Here is a 19,282-nt window from a genome sequence, read left to right as displayed (position 1 = left end):
AAGATATATAAAAAAATATTTCATTGTTCTTCGACAAAATGAATACTTATTTTCTTTTGTATCAAAAAGTCACTAATCAAACACTGTGCTTCTTAATACACTATCGTTGAATTCAGAATTTTATTTAAATATTCATTTCTTTTGACCAGTTTTTCGTGTTCATTTGCATTTGGTAGCAACAGTAAACAAACAACAAGATTGTAGTCTAATTTAAGACAACTGCCGGCCAGCGACTGGTTAAGATGCTTGCAAAACGTAACACTCAGCATTCCGCTTTAGTTTATTTTCAAACGCGCAGGTGACAACACGGAAAGAAACCAAAACAACATAGACTCATAAACACCCCCTCCCCTTGCACATCAAACAATGAAAAAAGAATGCCGCAACATCTAACCAAATCGTGTCTCAGTGCCCATGATCAACAAGTCTTGGAATCGATTTTCAATCCTTTGGAACTGACATCCGCCTTAGCACCACAACTTATCAATGCTGATTCCACTGAAGTTTTAATAGACGTCGATGATTATGCGGAGCCCAAGGAGATTGTGGAAAAATCAAAGCTATTGGAAATCGAAGCAGTTAAATTGGTAGAAGAAAACCATTTGGATGAGGCAGCATTCGAGAAATTCAGAGAAGCCTTAGCATTAACCCCGAAACGAGCATCGATTTACAACAATAGAGCTCAGGCGTTGCGTTTGGCTGGCAAAGATGAAGGTGAGTTGCTGGGATGCGGTAATTTTTTGCCATGAAAGGATTTTTTTTATTTTAATGGAATGGTTGTGGAATTTACTAAGTATTTGAATTTCCCTACACTAATTTAGTACTGAAAGGAATTTTTTCATGTGTTTAATAAGGAGATATTCTTGTAGTGCAGACATAAACCACATGTGTTGAAAAAACGTAATCTCACCTCTGGGTAGCTGTGTTGTATAAATAGTATATAAATAATGTAACTTGACATTGTTTAAGAGGTAAAAATAAGGTTTTAATCACGTTTGCGTCCAAACGTCTTGTGCTAAAATATTATGATTTTGCAAAGGCTTATCTTTTACCTTTTACTTACTTTTGTACATTTGTACATTTACTTGTAAAACGTAAAGAAAAGATATAGAACTACATACAGAGATAGAGCTATATACTATATAGCAATCAAATTACGGAGCGATCTCAATTTGATTGCTCATCAAATTCGTAATATTCGACCGAATTCAGCCTAGAAGTAAGTTTATGAAACAGGGTGAAAATTAGTAAATATTTAAGAACAAATTAAAATAAAATCAATTTTTTTGTATTGTTCTAAAATATTGACCCTTTGAGAGAAATATTGAGATATGCTAAATTTGAAGGAAATCTATAGCTTGATTTTCATGTTATGAAATATAATAATTCAAACTGTTGATCCATTGGGGGGAAGGTACCAAAACGAGTGGGTATATATCTTCCATATTCACTCAAAATTAACCATAACTTGAAGTTGAAATTTAAACAAAATACCAATCTTCTTGTGTTGCCCCTGAACAGGTTCAGACAACCCCATCGTATAACTTGTTGGATTGATATTTCCATAATTGCAAATGATACCCATTTGTACATATCAGTCTTTAAGAACCGGATTAAACCCAAGTTTTGTATTCGAACCTTCGGGTTGGGTGATTGGGCATTTTCCTCACAAAAAATTACTTTGCCGTTATCAGTTTAAAACCAGTAAAGAAAAGTCTTAAAGTCGGTAGGGGCCGACTTTATGATACCCTGCAACACTTTGCTAATTTAGTAGAACTGCGCATGACAATTACAAGTTTTTATGGGAGAATTCAATCATACACGCTATGATTATAATTATAATTTAAAGTTCAAAAAACTATATATGCCGAAGCATTTGTATCTTTTAAATTCGGACTTGTATTACCCATTTGGTGCACAATTAATTTGAAATGGGATAAAAATATATATGGGAGCTATATCCAAATCGGAATCGATCTCAATAAAATTTGGCAAAGATATTTCTGAGCTGTATTTGATATATTTCCTTGAATATCGTTGTTACGGAGTGCATATTACGGCTGTGGGTAACAAATATGACACATCGAATGAACAATATATATGGGAGCTATAGCTGTATCTGAACCGATCTTCACCAAATTTGAGATACTAGCTTCTAGACTCAATTCGGTCGTAAGTGCAAAATTCCATGCTATTCGGACTGATATTACACGTTTGGTGCACAATAAAAGGCAAATCGGAAGAAGATATATATGGGAGCTATATCTAAATTTTGACCGATTATCTCCAATTTCAGTAGGGTTCGTCCTTGGGCCAAACAAATGATTTGTGCAAAATTTCATCTGGATCGGCTAATAAATGCGAACTGTACTTTGTTTACAAAAATACATGGACAGACGGACAGACGGACGGACATTCATAAATCTACTCAGAATATGATTCTATGCAGATCATTAAAAGGAACTATGGGCCTATCTCGTTTCCTTTTGCCTGTTACAAACAAATGCACTAAGACATAATACCCTGACCACCTTGTGGTGTAGGGTATAAATAACTACCCCATTATTATGGGGATTATGTCCGTTACTTTCTGGGGATTACGGCAAGGTGATTTTTCGTGGAGGAACTACCAGGTTATTGGACCCATAAACTGGACCGAGTTATTGGTTTTATCCGGTTTTACTTATTACTTACAAAAATTAGGAATTAAAACAAGTTAAGAAGTATCAATCGGTTCTGCCGACAGACTAATACCCTCAGCCATTGTTCGATTATTTAAATGCATTTGGACTTCTATTATGATTATTTAAACTGTCGACCTTCTATGGAGTGGGTTCTGAGGGAATGGGCCAATATTGTCTATTTCGTATGGGACCTAAATAGATACGATATAAATATGGGGTAACTTGGTAATAGGTTCGTCACTTCCTTTACTTTACATGACACATGTGATAATTTTTAGAAAATGTTAACATGTTGACCGTTTTATTATTCAATTCTTGAATCCTTTGTGGGGCATGTAGCAAAAGAAATGATCCGATCTCTACTATCTTTGTAACAGATCTTGTGTTGATGGAAATATTCAAATGTGCTAAGTCTAAATGGAATCGGATGTTAATTTCGCTTTTTGTGAGCTTCATGGATGTTCGAAATTTTTAACCTTTGTGGAGGAGACCCGAGATGGAGTAGACCGATATATCCCATCCTGAAAACTGATCTTGTACTAGTATAAATAATTGTATAAATAATGGGATGGGAGATATAAAGAGAACCTGATGCTTATATCGCGTTTTATGACCTTCATGGATATTTAAAATGTTAACCCTTTGTATGGGAGGTACCAGAAGGAATGGTCCGATCTCTACCGTTTTTATGACAGATCCTGTGTTGATGGAAATATTCAGAACCGCCAAATCTAAGTGGAATTAGATGTTAATTTATGAACATAATGGATATTCAAATTTTCGATCTTTTGTGTGGGAGGTACCAGAAGGAGTGGACCGATATATTCCATCTTAACCAGATCTTGAATTAATTAAAATATTGCGATGTGTGACATTTTAAGACAATCGGATTCTTAAATCACATTTTATAAGAGTTGTAATTTTTCAAAATTTTGACCCGTTGTGGGGGGAGGTACTTGATGGAGTGGACTAATATTATTCATTTTCGCACCTGACCTAGAACTATCGCAAATATTAGGATTTGAAAAGTTGGTACAATATCGGATTATCATTCCTCTTTCTGTGCAAAAAATATATCTTTTGAAAATTTCGATCTTTTGTGGGGGAGATACAAGAAGGAGTGGACCGATATGGCCCATCTTCCAACTCGATCTAAGTTTGATAAAAATATTACGATATACCAAGTTTGGACCAAATCGGATACTTCCTTCGAGAGTTATCGTGCACACCAGCCGGACGGACGGACATCGCTAGATCGACTTCAAATGTCCTGAAACGGATTTGGTTCAAAGAGGCCTAGGGTCCAAAACCATTATTTCGATGAGGAACGTTTTGGCCGTATCAAATGATATATACCCTCTGTAGCCATATGGCTAAGGGTATAAAAACAGTAAGAAACGTCAGGCGGGACCGACTATATGATACGATCTCGATAAAATTTAACAAAAGTATTTTCGAGCTCAATAAGCTATGGGAGCTAAAGCTATATCTGACCGATTTTCGCCAAATTTCATATGTTTTTCTCTAGACTGAATTCGATCGGATAATATGGCAGAGGTATTTCTGGGCTGTATCTGACATTTGGTACCAAATATCGTTCTTTTGAGTGCACATTACGAATGTGAAGGATTTAAACACCAAATCGGATAAAACATACATATGGGAGCTGTAGCTATATCTGAACCGATTTTCTCCAAATGTCGGAATTCATTCCAGTTGGAGGAATTTTACACATAGGACGCACAATAAAAATTGAAATCGGACGAAAATATATATGGGAGCTACATCTAATATAATAATATGTTTTGTGGCAATGGGATACAGTCCAAATTATTTGACGTAGAGCGCCAGGATTCTTGGTATTGAAAATGAGATATATCGGTCCACGTTTTGGTATAGTCCCCATATAACGGTACCTCCCGAGTAAAGGAGGGTATTAATGTTTTTTTTTTTTTTTTTTTTTTTTTTTTGAAATAATGTTATAATGTACGAAATTTCCTGAAAATCGGGCACCAGTTTCACATTTTTTGAGAGCAATTATTATTCAAAACTTTTGCCATTCGTAGGTGAGATAAATTTTGAGATACCCTCATTAGTTGCCACATGTAACCCATTGCCACAAAACATGTATAAATATATATAAATGATAATATGCTGAATAAAAATTAATTTATAAATACCTAATTACCAAAATGATTCTTTCCATTTTCAGATGCCTTCGACGATCTCAACAAGGCCATAGAGTATGGGGCAACGCAACACAAAACGAAATGTCATGCGCTATGCCAACGTGGCGTTCTCTATCGCAAAATGGATAAAGTCGACGATGCCAGACGCGATTTCGAAGAGGCAGCAAAAATGGGTAGTAAATTTGCTAAAACGCAACTGGTTGAAATAAATCCGTTTGCAGCTCTGTGCAATCAAATGTTGCGCCAGGCTTTTGATCAACTTAAGTGAAGGAGCTTTTTGCTGTGAAATTATTGTTAAATTTAATTAGTGTGTAGAAAATAAAACATAAGAAATTAATTGCGCATACAGTAATTTTTAATGGAAATGATTAGACTTTAAGGAAAAACAAGTTCGTTCACCAACCGATATCTACAAACCACTACTCAAGGTATTTGCAAAGATTCTCGGCAACTATCAAACCGATCGGCAAACAAATTCAATCCGATTGTTAATGTGAGAATAGAAATTTGTAATGGACACTACAATATATGACATACAATTCTCTATGCAGGCCCATGTCTTCGTATAGCCCACATATAACGGTATTTTGATGATATAAGCGACATTATTCGCCGGAATTGTATTTGAAGTTCGGAATCGGTAGTACAGCCAATGACAAAAAAATCATTTATTCTGGTTCTCTTTTTCATATATCCCCCATATGGCGGTTTTCATTTGCCGGTATTTTTCGACAATTTTTTAATTTTTTAAGTTCCTATCAAATGGTGGAGGGTAGTAAAAGTTCGGCCCAAAAACTTCAAATATCGGATGGTACAATTATATGGCGGCTATATGAAAACGTGGACCAATTATCGGCCATAGAAAAGCCAATCTGGAACTCGAAAAGCCAATTGAGATAAAACTATAACAAACTAAAATTAAAAACAAAAGAAATGATACGTCTTACTAACAGATCTTGTGTTGATGGAAATATTGGGATGTACCAAGTCTGGAATGGAATTGGATGTTAATTTAGCTTTTTATGGACTTCATGAATATTAAAAATTTCGACCTTTTATGGGGAGGTACCAGAAGGAGTTGACCGATATATTTCATCTTATCACCAGATCTTGAATTTATAAAAATATTGGGATGTGTGAAATTTGAAGGCATTTGTATTTTTAAATCACATTTTATAATAGTTAAAATTATTCAAAATTTTGACACTTTGTGTTGGAAACACTTGATGGAGTGGACCGATATTATCCATTTTTTGCACCTGACCGAGAACTGAGGCAAATATTAGAATTTGCAATGTTGGGCCCAAATAAGATTATTGCTTCTCTTTCCGTGCAAAAAGAAAAATATATATATATTTTTATACCCTACAACACTATGTGTTGGGGGTATTATAAGTTTGATTGGGCCAAAAATTATGTAACACCAAGAAATATTGGTTTCCCACATAGGAAAGTATATATGGATCTTCCTAGCTCGCCGAGCTGAGTCGATCTAGCTATGTATGTCCGTCCGTCCGTCTGTCCGTCTGTCCATGTTAATTTGTAATCACTCTACAGGTTGCAATTATGGCTCGATCTTCACGAAATTGAAAATGTAGGTGGGGTTAAGGTCAGAATAGAACCCTATTTCTTTTGGAGATGATCGCATAATATTTAGGGGTTGAAATGGACCAAATACTGAAAAAATGTCGGAGTTTGCAGTAGCTATACAGGTCGCAATTACAGATCAATCGACGCGGAATTTCGCATGTAGCTAGAGTTTAGGGCAGGGAAGAAGCCTACCAATTTTGATGGTCATCGGGTAATATTTAGTGGGTAAAATAGACCATATCTTTTGTGCTGAAAAAATTCAAAATTTTTCATTAAAACGCGAATATTTTAAATCCCGTCGAAATCACAAAGCCATGACAAGGGTAGTTCTGATCTTTACATTGATGTTAACATCAAACAAATCGGATATATAGCAAAATATGTGCGATATATATGTCTATCAAAGATGATATGCTTGAAAGATCTCTTATATGTCGAGAACGGCTGATCTGATTTCGACAATTCTCATTAATTCAGAATGGCCTCTTGGCAGGAAAGAAACTACGTCTAAAAAATCGCATAAAAATATCTCTCTAAAGATGAAAATATTGTTTTTCTAACATTTTCTTATATTTTTTCAATTTTGTCACATTTTTGGCATATTTTTATTTTGAATTAAACATTTGGTAATATTTCTGCAGCTAACAAAACTAAGTAGTTAGGATATCAGGATATCATATACAGATCGCATTTATGGTCCGATCCTAACGAAATTTTGCATGGGGATCAGATGAGGGTCGGATTAGAAGCCTAATCTTTTTGGATGGACCAAACAACTGCAAAATTGTCAGCAGGTCGTAATTATTGCCCGATTCTCACGCACGTTTGAATGGGGGTTACGGGCATTGCAAAAAGCCAAGCTGTTTTGGATGGCCATTCAAAAATATTCAATATGTGAAATAGTTTGCCAACTTTTGTAGACAAAATACGAAAATGTCAATTCCAGTGAATTTTTGGAGAATTCACAAATACAGCAAAGACGCACTTTTGACTATTTATGTAACGCTGATTTCGTTGAAGAATATAGTCAAATGTCTGTATCTCCTATAGATGCGTTTCAGTCAAAAACCAATAATAAATGTTAATCTTTTGCCACTTCTGAGAAATTATAGGTCTTTGGGAAATATTGGTTCCAGATCTAGGAAGACCATTTACGTGCAACATCTACCAATAAATTGGAAATGGGAAAATGAGCTTAAGTTGCTATTATTCGAAAATTAGAGAACGAAACATGATGGTTTTCCTTTATTATTTGTCACAATATCTTGTGGAATTCTTTCGAGTATCTCGCCTATATAAACAGTATCGTTTATTATAGTGTTGTAGGGTATTACACGGTCGGCCCCGCTCGACTGTAGCCTTTGCTTACTTGTTTTTTTTTTTGAAAATACCAGGTACCCGAAGGAGTAGACCGATATATTACATCAGACCTTAGGTTGATAAAATTATTGAGATGTGTGAAATTTAAAGACAATCGGACTCTTACATCACATTTTATAAGAGTTGTAATTATTCAAAATTTTGACCCTTTGTGGGGGAGGTACCTGATGGAATGGATCGATATTGTCCATTTTTGCACCCGATCTAGCACTGATGAAAATATTAGGATTCGCAAAGTTGGAGCAAAATCGCATTATCGTTTCTCTTACTGTGCAAAAAATTATTTTCTTTAAAAATTTTGACCTATTGTGTGGGAGGTACCAGAAGGCGTGGGCCGATATTGTCCATCTCCGAACTCGATCTAAGTTTGACAATAATATTACGATGTACCAAGTTTGGACCAAATCGGATACTCCCTTCGAGAGTTATCGTGCGCACCAGCCAGACAGACAGACGGACGGACGGACATCGCTAGATCGACTCCAAATGTTCTGAAACGGATTTGGTCCAAAGAGACCTAGGGTCTTAAACCGTTATTTCGACTAGGCACGTTTTGACCGTACCCTCTGTAACCATTTGGCTGAGGGTATAAAAAATTACTGATGCAGTTCTTCGTATAGCCCTCATATTACGGTTTTCATTCAAACCATATTTTTTGACAATTTTTTTTCAATTTTCTTTCAAATGGTGGATGATAGTTGCTTTTTACCTGTTTAAATTAGTTTATAAATAACTAATTAACAACATTATTCTTGCCTTTTTCAGATGCCTTCGACGATCTCAACAAGGCCATAGAGTATGGGGCAACACAGCACAAGACGAAATGTCATGCCTTATGTCAACGCGGCGTTCTCTATCGCAAAATGGATAAAGTAGACGATGCCAGACGCGATTTCGAAGAGGCAGCAAAAATGGGCAGTAAATTTGCTAAAACGCAACTGGTTGAAATAAATCCGTTCGCAGCTCTGTGCAATCAAATGTTGCGCCAGGCTTTTGATCAACTAAAGTGAAAACTGTTTGTTTTTAAATATTTGTTAAGTTTCATAAGTTTATAGAAAATAAAAAGAAAACAAGTTAAAAAGTATCAGTCGGTATTGCCGCCAGAGATATACCCTCAGCCTATGTTCGATTATCTAAATATATTTTGACTAGTGTTAAGGTTATTCAAACGTTTGACCCTCTATGGAGCAGATCCCGAAGGAATGGGCCAATATTGCCCATTTCCTATCGGACCCAAAATATGATATAAATATTTCGACAGATGTGCCAAGTCTAAATGGAATCGGATGTTAATTTGGCGATTTATGAGCTTCATGGGTACTCAAAATTTCAATATTTTGTGGGGGAGGTACCAGAAGAAGTGGACCGATGTATTCCCCCTTCACACCAGACCATGGGCTAATACAAATATTAGGATGTGTGAAATTTGAAGACAATTGGACTTTTACATCACATTTAATGAGATTGTAATTATTCAAAATTTTGACCATTTGTGTGGGAGGTACTTGATAGAGTGGACCGATATTGTCCATTTTCACACCTGTCCTAGTACCGACGCAAATATTAGGATTCGCAAAGTCGGAGCAAATTCGGATTAGCCTTTCTCTTTCTGTGCAAAAAATATGTTTTTTTTTTTGAAAATTTCGACCTTTTGTGGGGGAGATACCGGAAGGAGTGGGCCGATATTGTTCATCTTAACACCAGTCCTTGGGTTAATATAAATATTGGGATGTGTGAAATTTGAAGACAATCGGACTGTTACATAACATTTTATGAGAGTTGTAATAATTCAAAATTTTGACCATTTGTGGGAGGGGGGAGGTACTTGATGGAGTGGACCAATATTGCCCATTTTCACACCTGACCTAGCACTGACGCAAATATTAGGATTTGCAAAGTTGGAGCAAATTCGGATTATCCTTTCTCTTCCTGTGCAAAAAAAATATATTTTTTGAAAATTTCGACCTTTTGTGGGGGAGGTACCAGAAGGAGTGGACCGATATTGCCCATCTCCGAACTCGATCGAAGTTTGACAAAAATATTACGATGTAGCCAATTTGGACCAAATCGGATACTCCCTTCGAGAGTTATCGTGCGCAACAGCCAGACAGACAGACAGACAGACAGACAGACAGACGGACGGACGGACGGACGGACATCGCTAGATCGACTCCAAATGTTCTGAAACGGATTTGGTCCAAAGAGACCTAGGGTCTAAAACCGTTATTTCGACTAGGCACGTTTTGGCCGTATCAAATGATATATACCCTCTGTAGCCATATGGCTGAGGGTATAATAAATAAATTGTGGGTGCTTACATTACATAATCCGCACATTCCCATTGCGTTATCAGAAGGCTGAAATTATGACAGGCACAAACCCTCATTCGGGTATACCCGAACAGATGTATACCCTCAGCAAGTGTTCGATTATTTAAAAATATTTCGATTTCTGTTATGATTATTCATATTGTTGACCCTCTATGGAGTAGGTTCCGATGGAATGGCCCAATATTGTCCATTTCGCCTCGGACCTAAATAAATACAATAAAAATATTCCGAAGTGGCAGGTTTGGACTATATTGGTTATTTTCTTCTTTTATATGAGATATGTGATTTTAACAACTAAAAAGCATCTAAGTTCGGCCGGGCCGAACATTTTATAACCTCCATTATTTGGAGGGAACTTGAAATTTCAAAAATAAAAATTCCGTAGAAAAGTAAGAATCAAATAAAAATTCCGTTGTATAGTACCGCTCAAATAAAAAACTTTATATTGTGGCTATTCAAAGACGTGGTGCTGGATGAGTAATTTTCTGTCATAGGCTGTGGTACTGATTCCGAACTTCAAATACGGAATTCGAAACAATTCCCGTGAATAATGTCTCTAATATCATAAAAATACCGCATAAAGGAAGGTGTGGGCTATTCTAAGACATGAACCTGCATTGACAATTATCCGTCATAGGTTGTAGTACTCAATTCGATCTTCAAATACGAAATTTGACGCAATGCCGGTGAATAATGTTGCGAAAATTCTGGAAATACCGAATATCTCGGGGGAGCGTTATATGGATGCTATACTAAAACGTAAACCTATATAGACAATTCTCTTCCAGGGGTAACGTACTCAGAGAGAACTCCTTGTGTGGATTTTCAGAGTATTCCATTGAAAAATGTGGCTAAAATCATAAAAATACCCAATATCGAAGACACCTTTGTATGGGGGCTATACGACCTATATGACAATTCTGGACCTATGTAGACAATTCTCTTTCAGGGGATAAAATGGTCACGAAGAACTCTTTGTGTAGAATTTCAGACAATTTAATTGAAAAATGTGGATAAAATAACCATCAAAATACCCAATATAGGGGCACCGTTATATGGGAGCTATACGATATCGTGGACCTATATAGAAAATTACCTTGTAGGGGGTAAAGTACTCACAGTACTCACAGTAGTAAAGTACTTCAGACAATGCCATTGAAAAATCTTATTATAATCATGAAAATACCGAATATCGGGAGGTACCGTTATATGGAGGCGTTTCGATATCGTGGACAGATATGGGCTTTATCTTTTACATGGACCTGGCAAAAAATTAGTGGACCTGGCACAAAAGACTAATCTGTACAACATTTCAGCTTTCTACCTTAATTCGTCTTGACTCTAGCGTGATTACAACAGGCGGATGAATGGACATCGCTAGATCGACTCCAAATGTCCTGAAACGAATTTGGTTCAATCTATCTGTCTAATCCCGTTATTTCGATGTGACCGTTTTGGCTGAGGTTATAAAAAGGGTCATTGTTCTTTCCCCAGCTTTGAGCCATATTTTAAGTATTTTGAAATTTATTTTAATGTAGGCAACCTTAACTCATACCAACCATTGGCGTTCCAGTGTAATCCAGATGGAATTCTGCAACATTACTTTTTTATAAAAACCAAAGTCAATTCATATTAAAGCGAATTCAACCCTAAAATTGAAATCCTTTTACAAATTAAAACCCATTAATCGTAATTCGGGTTAATCACAATTGCAATCTGCTTTTCCCCTTATCACAAAATATAGGTCAACTGGTCAATTTTCAATATTCATAACCTGTCCGGCATAATCAATAATCCATAATTACCAAACGAAAAAAAATGTTTCATTTATTTTCAATCTACCTCAGAAAGCAATGCATATCTTAAGGATAACACCTTGTAAAGGATAACCAGCACGAAATGCATAACTGCAGCAGGAACTCTTTCATCAATGTCACTTAGAGGACGACATGGGCTAATTATAAAACAAAACAAAGCAAAAAACCAGAGTGTGGTGTGAAAAAGGCACTGAAGCTAATCTTGAATACCTAATTTTGGCAATTAAGCTTAAAAGGATCCACTTCGGTATTCGGTCATCGGATGAATGGATGGATGACTGGTCAATGCCTTGCCTTGACCAACCAACGACGAAAAAACACCTTTTAAGGATTTCCCTTTGCAATGAAGGAGCAGCAAAAAAAAAAAAAAGTCAACCCTGTAATGACATTTGCTGATTACAAATCGAATCGGATCGATCTGAATTTATCTGCTGTGGACAAGCAGAGCCATTAAGATGAAATGTGATCCTGTGACCAGGCTATGTGACAGTTTTACATATTGTAGAACACATGTTCGCCATCCCAAAGAATCCTTACACAATGGCCACTCTCCAAAGAAACAAAAACCCCGAGGAGAATTGCGACATTAACGACTTCCTTAAGACTTCCTGTCCTTGTTAACTTAGCTCCAGCTCTGCTATTTACATTAAGCTTTCACTGCTTGTTAGTCAACAAAGCGAAAAGATGAAGATGAAGATCAAAAGTCAGTCCCCCCAAAACTGCAACCGATGAAAAACGCAGCCTAAACTCTCCGATATGGCCAGCCATAATTCCGTTAACTAACGATTAACCATATATCATTTGAATTAGTCTCGTGTTGAAATCGACCATCATTGATTTACAACTTGCTGCCAGTATTAAAAAATACAAATTTCATTAAAGCCAAAATTCGGAAGGGGGAAGCCAGTACCTTACATTTAAGCCGAAGACAACGAAGAAGACGACGACGATCACCAAAAGAAAACCTGTCGCATTTCATTAAAACGAACCTGGAAAGGGGGAGACAATTCCGCCACCGCAGCCAAGATTGGCACAAGGTGCAAGGTGCGTTTTTGAATGCTTTACGATTCACTTTGTTGCTGTTGTTCACTTCACTCCGTTTTGTTTACGAGCTACAAGGGGAAACGCAGCGCAACGAATGCATTTCCAACCTGACAAACTGCAACTGTTGCTCTCACAACACTGGCCCTTGCCCCAGTCCGAACGTAAAACAAGTGTGGCACGTGGTCAACAGCTTTGAACGATTGGCACGATTTTGTAACAATTCTGCGTTAAGATGCAATTGCAACTGTTGCTGTTCGTCAAAAAGGACGAAGTAGAAGATTTTGCTGGCCCCTTGAAAATGAAATGAGGTTTATTCTTGATTCTTAAGGGATTAGTCCTGAATTCGCCCCCTACCCTTCTTTTGTGAGGAATTGTTTGGTTATATTTTTATTTTGCATGAAAAATCCGTACGGTTTTCTTATGTCTCTTCCCGTATTCGAAAATAAATGGACAACGGTACACCATCACCAATAACAAATAAAAAGGATTAAATTGAGTTGGTTTTTCACCTACAAAAGAATGATCGGTATGCTGAGTATTTCATTCCATTTGTTACCAGTTTGTGCAGAAACACATAAAGAAATTTAAGAATAAGTAAAAAGGTCTTTATGTTCGACCGGGACGAAATTTTTATATCCTGCACCACTATGTTTATCAGAGTAAAATAAATGATGATGAAAGAGTAGAATATGTTAAGTTAAAATATCATTCCGTTTTAATTAAAATAAAAAAACCAGGAAGGAAACCTAAAAAGTCGGGCGGGACTATGCATATTTAATAGGGCTCCTGCAACAAAAAAATTATTTGAAGTAGATCATACCAACTATCAACATTTAGCTTTAGAGCAGTTATAGTTTGGTTTCAGAGGGAACTAATATATAGGACTCATATCCACATCCAAATCGATTTTAAATTATAAATTTGACTGAGACACTTTAATCTTTTATACCAAATAACATTGCTATAGAGTTCATGATATCTCTTCGAGAAGGATTTTATTAAAAACATATATATCGGAGCCGAGTTCCACAAAACGGAAACGTACGTCCCGAAATTCACTATATTTGGGCTGATATTAGCCATTACTTGCACAATAAACCTTGAATCGGATTAAGGATATATATGGGAGCTATATCAAAATCTTAGCCGTTCTCGATAAAATTTGACAGAGGTATTTCTGAGCTTTATAAGATATCTGGTACCAAATAGCATATTACGCATGTGAGGGACATAAAACCCCAAATCGGGTGAAACATATATATGGGAGCAATAGCTATTTCTGAACCGATTTTCTCCAAATTTAATGTACTTGCTTCTAGACTGAATTCGGTCGGATATGCAAATGTTCTGGTCATTAGGGCTTATATTAGTCATTTGGTGGACAATTAACCCGAAATCGCATAAAGCAACTCAAAAAGTGATTTTATGAAGATCCTCAAAAGTTACTGCAGGTCTATCTCTTTTCCTTCTTCCTGTCACAAACTTTGTGGTGAAGGGTATTTTAGCCGAAATCATAAATTCCATGTTTATCTCAGGTTTCTGATTGAAAGATATATTTAGATACAACAATGTATAAATAATCGCTTACCGGTTTCGCAAGTTATGACAAATACAATGAGGTGAGGTACCAGAAGGAGTTCGCAGATATATATCATCTACATAACAGACCTTTGTGCTAGCAAAAATGTTTGAATGTGTGAAATTTGAAGAGAGTTGGATGCTTAATTCGCCTTTTTCGAGCGAAATATATGGGTGAGACATCTTGTGTTAATGGAAATATTGAAATGTACTAAGTCTGAATGAAGTAATGGGATGTGTAATATGAAGAAAACCGGTTACTTATTTAGGATTGTATGCTCGTTCAGGTTATTCAAAATTTGGACCCTTGGTACCAGAAGGAATGTCCGATCTCTACCATCTTTTTAACACATCTTGTGTTGATAGGAATATTGATATGTGCCATTTATTATTCAAAATGTTGACCCCTTGTGGGGTAGGTACCAGAAGATGTGAATCGAAATATTCCATCTTTACAACAGACCATGGGTTAATAAAAATATTGTGATGTGTGTGGTTTGAAGATAATCGGACTCTTACGTCACATTTTATAAGAGTTATAATTATTCAAAATTTTAACCCTTTGTGGGGGAGGTACGTGATGGAGTCGACCGATATTGTCTATTTTCTCACCTTACCTAGCACTAATGCAAATATTAGGATTTGCAAAGTTGGAGCAAAAACGGATTTTTCTTTTCTCTTTCTGTGTAGTAAATTATCTTTTTTTACCTTTTGTGGGGAGGCACATCTCCGAACTCCATCTAAGTTTGATAATATTACGATGAACCAAGTTTGGACCAAATTGGCCAGACAGACGGACGGACGGACATCGCTGGATCGACTCCAAATGTCCTGAAACGGATTTCAGCTAAAGAGACCTAGGGTCTACAACCATTATTACGATGAGGCACGTTCTGACCGTATCAAATGCTATATACCCTCTCTAGCCATGTGGCTGAGGTTATAACCAACTCACCTGACGCTGAGGGTATTATAACAGAAATAGCGAAACCCATCTTCATCTAATTTGGTTGGAAATTGTGGTAGAAAATTTCAAAATACGAAAAATCGGGTGGACCTGAAACGTACATTTTTTTTGCAAGAGGAGAACAGACCTACAGAAACCCCCAAATGAAAAGTTTCAGCTGATTTGGTTGGAAATTGTGGCAGAAACCTTAAAAATAGTAAAAAATAGGAGGTACCGTTTAGGGAGGGTCTATACTAATTAGTGGACCAGAGTCAAACATTTTTTACAAGTAGATAACATACCTACCGGAAACCTCATTTAATAAGTTTCATCTAATTTGGTTGGAAATTGGTCAGAAGCCTTCAAAATACCAAAAATCGGGAGGTGCCGTTATATGGGTGCTATACCTTAATATGGACAAATATAACCCATTTTCAATACCTATCAGCTTGCATAAAATATAAACCATTGTGCCAAATATCAAAGCTTTAGATTTAAAATTTTGGACTTTTTCTAGATTTCAACTGACAAACAGGCCCACGTCGCTAAATCGACTTAGAATTTTGCGGTGATCCAGAATATATATACTTTGTTGGGTCCATATGAGTATTTCGGGGTGTTTCAAACGGAATGAAAATTCCATATATCCTGTCAGATGTGTCAATGCTACTGCCTTTTTAATGGCAGAACGATTTTTCAGAAATCTTAATAGACGAAGTAAAAACTTTTTACTGTTATGTTCAACGCTATATCCTAGAGGATTACGTTATAAGACCAAAACTACTATAGTGTGTACACTTTCACATTGATGTACGATGACAAAGGGTCAACATTTTGAATAATCATAACTCGTATAGAATGTGAAATAAGATTGCGATGGTCTTTCGCACATACCAATATTTTTGCCCACACAAGATATGGATGGAGGTATGGATCTGATTGATACCTCCCCTAAACTGTTCTCTCATAAAATGCGAAATAAGAATCCGCTTCATTCTAAACTTCACACATTCCAATATTTCTCATGTGAGTAAAATTTGATCAAACTTCTTTGTTTCTTTTGAAAACTACAGTGATTTCCACAGACTAAATCGACGCAGAATTGTATGCTGATTAAGAATATATATAGTTTGAGAGGAGTAAAATGAATATGCGAGGTGTCACAAACTAATTTAAAAACTTAATATACCCTCTATATATCGCAATGTTTAAGATAAATTTTAATCTTAAATATCTAATAACATTTTCATGTTACAGAATAATAACGAGGAAAAAGAATTCTGAAATCCCTGTAAAGAGGAAACATCATAAACTTCCCAGCATTCTAAAAAGTCTTGAGAATAATATTATGATAAGCTTAAGAAGATAAGACTTGAGATGAGAATGCATAGAACGTTTTTGTTACCGGGCTTAAGTCATCAGCTGGCTTCATCGTCATTGAAGCTTCCTAAGAAAACTTTCCTTTAAAATCTGATTTTAAGTTTAATCTGTTTTTCCTGAAAATAGGGGATCTAAAACTTCGACCACTTCAAATACACCTTTAATTTCCTCTTTTACTTGCTCTTTATTATTATTTTCGTTGTTCTCTCAAACATTTGATTTACATATAAAACCGTTTTTGGTTTTTTCCTCTGTTTTTAAAAACCAAAACCTGCAAATTGCCAAAAACACAAAACATTTTATTAAATGCAAGCAAAGAAAAAACTGAAAGTGGTTTTCGCTTTTTTTTTTTTTGTCTACCTTAATTTTTGGTTCGTGTTATTTGTATTGGCATGTGTTGTGGCTGTAAAAATACATGAGGGGATACAGCCGTAATCAAGCTATGCTATGGGGAAAATTAAATGTCAGACGCCAAACTTTGTAAACATCTTGTAAAGAAGAGTTAACATAGACGGTGCAGATTACAGGGTTTTAAGTTCGCATTGTGCGACAAAGTAAGTGCCCTATTTAAGAGGAAAATGGAAAAATAAAAATTAATGAAATTTTAAAAAAGTTAAGGGATCTGAGACGGATAGGCGATGTTTGAAGAAATTCGAAAGAAAGTTTAAATTTTTTAGAGTTATATTTTCTTTACAGTGCAGATCGTTTGGGGGAGATACCAGATAAAGTTACCCAATATATTTAATCTTAACTCCAAATTTAGTGTTGACAGAAATTTTGGAATTAGCAAAGTTTGTAGAAAATCGGAAAAAGTGTATTTCATAAAAGTTGTGATTATTAGAAAGAGTTAACCTATATTATCGATTTTCGAACCTGAGCTAAGTAACATATAGTTAAAGAATTTTGCGAGTTTTCTGGTACTTCTTTGATTTATAGTTTTTAGACAATTTGGCACATTTGAGGGGGAGGTACCGGAAGGATTTGACCGATGTGTCTTATTTTCGTTCTACTTTATCAAGTTTTGATATAAAATAAACAAATGTTCACATTTGATTACATATATAATTATTCTTAATTTTGACCTTTCTGAAGGAAGGTACCTAAAGGAGTTATGTAAGGTACCTGGATGTTGTGGATTTTCAAATCTAACCAAAGCTGATATAAATACTACCACACTTTCTTCAAATTCTTTGATCCTCCCACTATGTATAAAAGATTAATTTTTTCAGTTTAGAATTAGGAACATAAGTATTTCGAGGAGTTACAAACGGAATGACAAAATTAATATACCCTCAATAGTATGGTAGAGGGTATAAAAATTAGAGAAAGAGAATATATATGGCTCATCTCAGAACTCGCTTTAAATTTGACGAAAATATTAAGAAGTACATAGGTTGAAAAAGGATCGGATAATTCTTTCAAGAGTAATCGCGTTCGCACCAACTAAACGGAAAGATGGACTGAGAACCCTAGATCGACTCAATATGTCCTAAAACTGGCTTATTCAAAGACGTGTGGGGCCTGAAATCGTTATTTCGATTAGGCCCTTTTGGCGGCTCCCTTAGTCATAGTTTAAAAAAAAAATGTGGCAAAAAGTAGGCTTTGGGGCTCCACTGACCGATCATTTAAAATATTTAACCTTACCGATAGCACCTGGTATATTTCCAGTGGGTATCAATGACAGCTACGCTAGCCAATGTTTTTCATGTTTTGTTAATTAGTGTGCCTTCGGCCGGGTTTTACAATTTTCTCCTGTGGGTATGTCTGACACAGGCCACGCGACCCAAAGTTTTTATAAATTGTATAATTTTTATACTTTCAGCCGTGTGATACAGAGGGTATATAAAATCATTTTATACGACCAAAACGTACCTCAACGAAATAATAGTGACCCAAGACCCAAGGTGTTCTCGTACCAAATCCGTTTTAGGACATTTGGAGGGTGTCCATCCGTCTCTCTGTCTGTCTGACTGACTGGAGTATCCGATTCGGTCCAAACTTGGTACATCGTAATATTATTATCAAACTTAGATCGAGTTCGGAAATGGGCAATATCGGTCCACTCCTTCTACCACACCCTCCCTCTCAAAAGGTCGAAATTTTCAATATTTTACTCCACAGAAAGAGAAAGGATGTTAGAATTTTGTAAAGCTGAAGCAAAATTGGATCATCCTTTCTCTTTCTGTGGAGTAAAATATTTCCATTAGTGCTAGGTCAGTTAAGAAAATGGAAAATATCGGTCCACTTGACACATCTCAATATTTTTATCAACATAAGATCTGTTGAAAAGGTGGTAGAGATCGAGCTATTTCTTCTGGTACCTTCCCCACAAAGGTCCAAAGCT

General features: G+C 36.0%; 1 protein-coding gene across 2 annotated transcripts; it reads left to right on the top strand.

The window, feature by feature from the left end:
* The first annotated feature begins 238 nt into the window (after positions 1-238).
* LOC101889870 (tetratricopeptide repeat protein 36 homolog) lies at positions 239-9,466 on the top strand. Of its 2 annotated transcripts, none has more exons than XM_059129308.1 (2): positions 239-714; positions 8,609-9,466. In XM_059129308.1, the coding sequence occupies exons 1-2, from the start codon at positions 378-380 to the stop codon at positions 8,851-8,853; spliced, it is 582 nt and encodes a 193-aa protein (XP_058985291.1). In that variant the 5' UTR covers positions 239-377; the 3' UTR covers positions 8,854-9,466. The 2 variants fall into 2 exon arrangements, with proteins under 2 accessions (XP_058985291.1, XP_005183204.1); XM_005183147.4 differs by lacking the exon at positions 8,609-9,466 and adding an exon at positions 4,897-5,215 and having other exon boundaries at positions 252-714.
* The last annotated feature ends 9,816 nt before the right edge of the window (positions 9,467-19,282 follow it).

Source organism: Musca domestica, unplaced genomic scaffold (genome assembly GCF_030504385.1).
Source record: "Musca domestica strain aabys unplaced genomic scaffold, Musca_domestica.polishedcontigs.V.1.1 6, whole genome shotgun sequence".
Taxonomy (NCBI): domain Eukaryota; kingdom Metazoa; phylum Arthropoda; class Insecta; order Diptera; family Muscidae; genus Musca; species Musca domestica.
This window is presented reverse-complemented; position numbering and strand designations above follow the sequence as displayed.